General features: G+C 63.9%; 1 protein-coding gene across 1 annotated transcript in view; it reads left to right on the forward strand.

Moving 5' to 3' along the window:
* The window catches only part of LOC102880046 (Fc receptor-like protein 1), an 11,259-nt gene extending 3,943 nt beyond the window's left edge, over positions 1–7,316 (forward strand). Inside the window, exons 2-6 of the mRNA XM_006923492.1 lie at positions 2,255–2,275; positions 4,298–4,567; positions 5,914–6,201; positions 6,606–6,884; positions 7,198–7,316. Coding sequence (XP_006923554.1) covers positions 2,255–2,275; positions 4,298–4,567; positions 5,914–6,201; positions 6,606–6,884; positions 7,198–7,316 — 977 coding nt within the window. The remainder of the gene's footprint in view (positions 1–2,254; positions 2,276–4,297; positions 4,568–5,913; positions 6,202–6,605; positions 6,885–7,197) is intronic.
* The last annotated feature ends 892 nt before the right edge of the window (positions 7,317–8,208 follow it).

The raw sequence follows: 8,208 nt of genomic DNA on the forward strand, positions 1-8,208 counted from the left end.
GACTTCAAACCTGATGTCTCTTTATCTTTTCACGACCGCCCCATTCCTCCCATCAAACCCCAGAACTTATCGCCGACAGCCGCCCCCTCAGATCTTTGCTATCAGCCTCTGCCCCCCACGGGGTGTTCCCGCACACGCTGAGCACGGGGTGTTCCCACACGCTGAGCACGGGGTGCTCCCACGCGCTGAGCACGGGGTGTTCCCAGACACGCTGAGCACGGGGTGCTCCCACGCACTGCGCCTGGTCTTCGCCCCCAGGCTGACTTCTCCGTTGTGAGTCCCTGCACTCCCGTGCTCACCGCTCACAGCACTCGGGCTCGAGTCCCTCACAGCGGTCCCCCCGCTCACCCCTCTGTCCCTCGTCCCTCCGGCGCTCGCTGGCCAACGTGCTTGTCTGCGTGCTTTACACCTGTGCCCGCGCTGCTGGCCCTGACCGCAGACGAAAGGCGCGGTCCTGCTGCCCTGTCCCCCCGGGACGCGGGCCACGGCCTCGGGTGGCCGCGAGCAGCCCAGGCGCCTGTCCCCCCTCTCGGCCCGTGTCTCTCCGTCTCGATGGCCACCGTGTCACGCCTTCTCCCGTTTCCTCAAACTGCCCCCTTCTTACTCTCCGTTTATAATTTCGCCTTATATGTCACTGAGCAGCCAGAGGAAACTTTCGTCCCCTTCGCTTCGGTCCAGCAGCCTGTCCCCTCCGCGCCGCGCGCTCTGCCTCCCTCCCCGTGGTGACCGTGCCGCCCTCGGCCTCCGAGGACAGGCTCGCCACCCGTGCCTCGGGCCCCAGACCGTCTCGCTTTTCGTAAAGCTGTGCTCCGTCGTCAGACCGCCCTCCACGGTGGGCGAGTCCCGTAAAAACGTAAAAGTGCCGTAAGGTATTTCGTCTTCGACTAATTGAAACGTGACCTGACGTCCCCTCATCGGCTGCGACACGTCTCTGCCCCCTTCCAAAGTTTTCCACGAGTTGCCATCTTTACTTCATCTCCCCCGATCCTTTTTTTAAGTTTTATTTTTAATTTACATTACAGTAAGATTTTGGGGAGGGGGGACACACTGCGATTTGTCACAAGGGTTTAGAGTCACGGGACCCCCAGCACGATCAAAACGCGGGTCATTTCCGTCACTTCAGAAGTCCTCTGGGGCCCTCGCTTTGCAGCCACTGCTTGTCGCCAGGGCCGCCCCCCTCCAAACACCCAGAAGGCCCTGCGCTCCGATTTCACCCGGGTCCCCGCCCCCTTGACGCCATTCCGAAGGGTCACGACCACCCTCGAACGCTGAGTCGCTCGCTCTCTGCTTCCTGGTGCCTGCAGCGCTGAGCGCTCCGCTCTGCTCTCGGAAATGGTTCCCGGCGCGTTTCTTTCGAGCGGGTTCTCTGCCCCTCCAGATCGCCGTCTACGCCCCGCCCAGGCCACACGCCACGCCCGGCGTGCAGCGAGTGCTCAGAATCGCTCGTGGTCCGGGGGAATAAAGGAAGGGTGCTTTTCACGCCCGCCCCTTCTCCCACCCGGGGGCTGATCGTTCAGATAAACGCCTGGGCGGAAGGTCGCGCAGCTCGCACCGGGCAGAGGCTTAAACAGACAAAGAGGATGAGGCGCTGCTTACCGAGCGTCGACCTCCGGGCACTGTTCTAGCACTTTACGGGCAGCGGCTGCTTCGACCCTCGCGCACCCCATGTTAGTGCCTCCGTTTCGCAGAAAAGCGAGCACCTGCCCAGGTCGCACAGCGGAGGAAGGCGGGCCGGGCTTCGGATCGGGCCCGCTGCCTGCGGAGCCCGCACGGTCCCCAGAATTGTCAGTTCTCGCCATCACCCCACAGCACCAGGGGCAGCTCCTACCAGGGACCCCTCGGGGGAGTCTGCACCCCTTCTCCGGACTCGGCCTCCTCCGTCTGGGCGTGGTAGATAAGGGGCATCACGTCCCGAGCAGCAGCCCGATCGTGACTGTTGTCACCACAGCTCAGCCAGGCTAGAGCTGGACCATCCAGGCTTGGAAGAGGAGGGGACGAAAACCAGGGGCTGGGAGAAGGGCTGCTCGGTGGTTCTAGAAGGAGGCCACGGGAGATCGTCCATAAGCAGAGAGCGGACGGTGTGCCGCTTTGCGGGCATTCTGCGGGGGGCGTGCATGTGGGGGAAGGAAGGGAGGGTGGGGGCCGGGAGGAGGAGGGGGCAGGAGGAGAGGCTGGAGGCGCGGGGCCGGGGGTCAGGCCCGGTGAGGGTTTGGGGCCTGCTGCCCGCACTGACCTCTGCTGAACTCTCCCCCAGCTCCGCTCTGCGAACCAGCCGGTGAGTTGTGCTTCTCCATCTGCTGCGTGGTCTGTGGGTGTCTTGACTCGTGGGCCGTGCCGGAGGCCTGAGGTTGGCCGTTTGACACCTGGTGACAGCGCCGTGGCATGCAGACACCGGTGGCCCCTGGCGTGTTCACAGCACCTTCTGCCCCTGACCCTGGTCGCTCTGTGGGGCGCAGGTCTGGGTCCGCTATTCTCAAGACCACAGTCCTTTTCTGGAAGGTTCCCGCTCAGGGGAGACACTGTTCGTGTGACAAAGCCAGGGTGCCCGACCGGTGTGACGAGAAGCTCTGCGCTCCCAGCCTTGGGGCCTCCGGGGCCTCGGTGTCGCCTTCGCTGGGTGCCCCACCAGGAGCGATGGACGGAACCCCAAAGTCGCACATCCTGGGAACACATACAGTCCTGGGCCGTAAGCAGAAGTGACTGCCACCACCCGCCTGTCTCCCCGGCGCGGCCCGTCCCCCGGCGTGACCCGTCCCCCCGCGAGGCCTGTCCCCCGGTGTGGACTGTCCCCTGGTGTGGTGGCTGCACACTGGCCCATCGCCCCGGCCCCGTTCGGTCTCACCTTCGCCAGGCCGAGGGAGGAGGCGGTTTGCCCAGGACTACTCCCGACGTGGGTATGAACCCAGTGCAAGTCAGAACAGCCCTTTCGGACATAAAACCCTAACCACGGGGTTTAGAGAGGTGATCCTGTCGCCCCGAGGATGCACGGGCAGGGATACCCGTGACCCGCGATTCGGAGCCAGCCCAGCCTGCAGGGCCCCCCGCCTGCCACCTGTCCAGGCCTCATGTGGCCCGCATCGAAGCCACGGGCCCTGGCGCCCGATCTCGGCACAGGCAGAAACCCAAAGCCACGTCCCAGATGCGAAGACAGAGCTCCCAACGCGGGCCTTGCAGCGGAGGCTCTGCCTGAGAGTCACGGGAAACCAGCTCCGAGCCGCAGCCCGCGCGCCCTGCTCGGTCTATGTCGGCGCCCGGCCCCCTTCAGGAAGCCTGTGCCCAGAGCCTTCGCCTTCCCTGCTGTGCCCAGGCCCTGAGGCCGTGCTGCTCCTCAGCGCTCTGGGGACTCGATTCTCCAAGGAGCGACGGTGGCGCCAACGTACGGGCATGGCACGGCCCAGCACAGGGCACGCACTCCCACGACATCCTCAGCCGGCGTTTTAAGAGTCCCAGGGATCACAGATAGCGGCCCGGGGGTCACCTCTCAGTGATCTAAATGCTTGGCACGTTCACGTGGGAAGGAGAGAAAAAGGCTTTTCTTAGGAAAAGTCTTAAAATTTCCCAAACAGCCGAGGCTCTGAGGGCTGGACAAGCAAACCCCGCAGAGCCAGTGTCCCCAGATTGTGGCGTTTCGTGGGTGGTGTGGACGACGGTGAAAGCTGAACGCTACTTCAGCCATCTTAAATTCACTCTGGAAAAAGGCCCAAGGGCCTGCAGGGCTACAGCCCGAGGGTAAAGGTTCGGGTTACACTTTCCCCTTGTGCCGTGGCTCCCACGGAGTTTGTAGGGGCGCCGTGTGGGCGTGGACCCGGGGGGTGTCCAGGTGCGTGTGGCCTGTCCCCTCCATCAGCCGTGGCGGGCAGGAGGATCTGTAAGTCTGTCCCAGACTGGCCGAGCCTCCGCGATGTCGGGGGGAGGGAGGGAAGCGGGGAACCAGCCCTGCTGACCAGAGGGGGACATGAAATACGTTCACTCTTCCTGCAACCTCAAGCTTCCCCTTCTCCAGTGCCAGCCTCAGTGACGATTGTCACTACCCCTGCACTGTCTGCAGAAGTGGTCTTGGCTCATGGGCGGAACCTTCAGTGAGCGAGGACCACGTGGACAGTGAAGGTGGCTCGTGGAAGGAGGTGGCGCCGCACGGGGCAGGACGTGCTGGCAAAGGGGACCCCGCGGGCCGCTTGTGGGGGACGCGAGGGCAGGTCTGTGTGTCCACTTGGCTGGGTCTCAGTCTCGTTTCAAACGCTTCCCAGGAACCCCGAACCCCACTGCCCTCGACTGTGCGCTTGTTCCTTCTCTCTAGTGCTGCTTCTGACGGCCCGGCCACCCCGGCCCACAGAGGGGACCGCAGTGACGCTGACGTGTGAGACGTGGCTCCCTCCGCAGCAGGCAGACGTCCAGCTCCAGTTCTGCTTCTTCAGAGACGACCGGGCCCTGGAGCCGGGCTGGAGCAGGTCCCCAGAGCTCCAGGTGTCCGCCGTGTGGAGCGAAGACTCGGTGTCCTACCGCTGTGAGGCTCAGGCCGCTGGCTCCACGGTCGGAAGGAGCAAGCCCATCCAAGTCCAAGTGCAGAGTGAGCGCCCGACGGGGCCCGGGGCACGGCTTGGGGGGCGGGCTCCCCACTGCCTCTGCTGCTCTGGAGAAGCAGGGGCTGTCTGGAGGGGCACCCCAGCTGCTGCCCATCGGAGCGTGGGCGCCCTTCCCTCTCCCGGCTCGTCCCGTTGGAGCGAACGGGACATTCGGAAAGGGCCCACTGTGTTTCTCCACGGTGCTGCAGAGCGGCACGGCCCTGACTGCGCAGCGGGCGTTCCGCGGGCACCTGGACTCCGAGGGCGACACGTTCGGTGGCCACACGGGGCCGACTTGTGACAGGACGAACAGAGCAAGGGCAAACGGCCGAGGCGGGAAGCCGAGGCCTCGGGGAAAGGCTCGTGGAAGGGAGCGGGGCCCGACCGAGAAATGAAAAGAAAAGGTGGGGTTCTGTGACCCCCAAACCACATTGTGCCAGGTCAGCACTGACCCATCTGACGCGTATCCACGCTTGGGCACGGGCGCCCTCTGTGCCACAAAGCCCAAGTCCACCACCTCCAAGAGGCCGGGCTTTCCCGCGCTCACTCGGAACTCAGCGTTGGTGAAGGTGGGCCGCAAACGCACGCACACACACGCACGCACACACGCACGCATGCACACACACATGCACGCATGCACACTCACATGCACGCACACACACACATGCACGGACATGCACAGACAGGCACACACACATGCATGCACACTCACATGCACGCACACACACACGCATGCACACTCACATGCACCCCCCACGCGCGCATGCACACTCACATGCCCGCACACACACACATGCATGCACACTCACATGCACGCACACACGCACACACATGCACGGACATGCACAGACAGGCACACTCACATGCACGCACACATGCACATGCATGCACAGACATGCACGCTCACATGCATGCATTCACATGCACATGTGTGCAAGTGCACACATGTGCATGCACTCTCATGCACGCACACACACACACACACACGCCGCCAGGCAGCGGCCCCGCTCCAGCGCAGAGCTGGAACCAGTATTCAAACCCAGGCAGGGGGACTGGCAACTGGGACTCAGAGCCATGTCACTGTGCCTTGGAAAACACGAGCTTGGCTTCTCAGGGTTCTGGGAGAACCGTCGTCCCGGGGGAGAGGTGACACTGCCTCCTCCATGGTGGCACCGTGGTGTCCTCACCGTCAGCCCACGCAGCACCCACTCCAATCAGCAGAAAGCCCGCCCACCGCCACTAAACCATGTGAATTATGGACTCTGCCCCAGGCCTCCTCCAGAGAGGAGACCCCAACTCTCTGTCCCCGAACCCCCCATACTCAGACCCCTGTGTCATCCTGTCTGTGCAGGAGTCTCTGTCTACAACGTGAGCCTGGAGACACGGCCCCCAGGGGGACACGTGGTGGAGGGACAGAAGCTGGTCCTTGTCTGCTTGGCGGCTGGCGGCACAGGGGACGTCACCTTTGTCTGGTACAAAGGGGCCTTGGGTTTAACCCTGGAGACAAAGACCCAGCGCTCGCTGACGGCGGAGTTCGAGCTTCCCGCGGTGAAGGAGAGCGACGCGGAGCAGTACTACTGCGCGGCCGACAACGGCCGGGGGCCCTGTCTCAGCGGGCTGGTCAGCGTCACCGTCGCAGGTACGGCCCCTGCCCCTCGGCCCAGCCAGCAGGGCCCACATGTTCCCCTGGGCCCTCAAGGACGTTAAAGGGGGCTGGGGCTCTGTGGGCAGAAGTTACGAGTCTACCCCCTCCCTCCCTCCCGTCCCCCTTCTTCCGTTGCACTGACTCCTCCTTGTCCCCAGACGTCTTTGGACTTCTCAGAGCCCAGTCTCATTTTAATGTTTGTTTTCAGATCCCCAACCGCATGTGAGGCTGTGCACCCCAGACCCCCAGCCATGTCCGGCACTACGCGCACGTGTTGTTTCTGCTGGGTTCTGAGCGATGTCATCGAAAACTAAGGAAAAGAATCCTGTTTGAAATGTCCTTCCTATGAAGGACATTTAAACTGCAGGAGCTGAGGGTGAATTCTGTTTCCCCCGCAGTCCCTGTGTCGCGCCCCGTCCTCACCGTCGGGACCCCCGGGGCCCACACCGTGCCGGGGGACGTGCTGCAGCTCCGCTGCGAGGCGCCGAGAGGCTCGCCGCCCATCCTGTACCGGTTTTACCGCGGGGACGTCGCCCTGGGGAGCAGCCCGGCCCCCTCTGGAGGAGGCGCGTCCCTCAACCTCTCTGTGACCGAAGAACATTCTGGAAACTACTCCTGCGAGGCCGACAACGGCCTGGGGGCCCAGCGCAGCGAGGCGGTGACACTCAGTGTCACAGGTGTGGCTCAGGCTACAGAAGTACCTCAGTCGGGGTCCCTCCCCCAGCGTCTGGGGAGGGGGTCACTGACCTGATGTGTTTCTGGCTGTGCTCCGACGGTGGGGCTTAGGGGGGCGATGCTGTGCTGGGAAGTGTCTGGGGGGGGGACATGGGGACTGGCCTTCAGCTATGACAAGCTGCAAGTCCCTAGGTAATCGGTCCGGCCACACCCTCCCCCTCAAAGAGCAGACCTTGGCCTTGAGGCAGCTCAGACATCTGTCCCCCAAGTCCAGGCCCTCCTCCTGGGCCACTCATGCCCAGCTTTTCCCCTCAGTGCCCGCAGGGGACAGAAAGAGACTCACTTTGGTCATCGTCGAGGGGCTGCTCAGCACCCTGGGTCTCAGCACGGCGGCCCTGTTATTTTGCTGTTGGCTCAAGAGGAAAGTAGGTTAGTATTTACAGAGACGGGTTTTGTTGCTGCGACCCTCGTTTTCACAGGACGAGGCTTGATCTGTGACACAGGCACGGTGAGGGGCGGCCGCCCTGCCGCCGCCGCCCAGGGGTCTGCTCGCAAGCCCAGTGCGGGGGTCACTCCCCGACGCCGCGCGAGCTGGGCCAAGTTCTCTGGCGCCTTGTGTTCCCAGCTGACGTTCAGCTCAGGTCCTGCGCTCCCGTGGTTTACCTTGTGCGTGAAAATGTAGCTGTATAAATAAGCGGTCGGTTCCAGCGGGAGCCGCGGTCAGCAGGCGCCACGGTGCCACCTCGCGCTCCCGTCGACGGGCCCGTTCCCATTCCCCGTGATCGCCAGCGTCACCCGCTCGCTCCCCCGGAACGCCGGCGCCCGCATCCCGCATCCCGCATCCCGCATCCCGCATCCCGCCCTGGCTGCTTCCTCGCAGCTCACCTGGCCGCGCAGCCTGCGGTCCTATCCCGCTTCCTCAGAGACCCGCGCCCTTCGGCGTCGCGCTTTCCCACGGCTGGCGATTAAACGCCGACTTGCGTGCTCCACCGATCACGGAGGAAGCAGAGCGAGACATTGCCGTTCGCATCCGAGGGGCTCGTCTTTGGGCCCTCACCCCACCCCTGATGCGGCTGTGGCGGGGCCTGCTCCTGAGGGCTTGTGTCATGACAAGATTGGGCGGTGTGGCCGCGTCGCGGGTGTGGGGTCTCAGAGGGCCCCCCCGCACCCCCCGCCCCTCCATAGTCTCTGTCACTGGGAAGCTTGCTTGATGGTTCAAGACCTGAGTCTCTTCATCTGCGAAATGGAGGGTCTGCCTGAATGAGCGCCAAGATGTCCTCTGGGCACATGGTGGCACCTTGGGACAGGGAACGCTGCCCACGAGCG

This window comes from Pteropus alecto, unplaced genomic scaffold (assembly GCF_000325575.1).
Source record: "Pteropus alecto unplaced genomic scaffold, ASM32557v1 scaffold49, whole genome shotgun sequence".
Taxonomy (NCBI): Eukaryota; Metazoa; Chordata; class Mammalia; order Chiroptera; family Pteropodidae; genus Pteropus; species Pteropus alecto.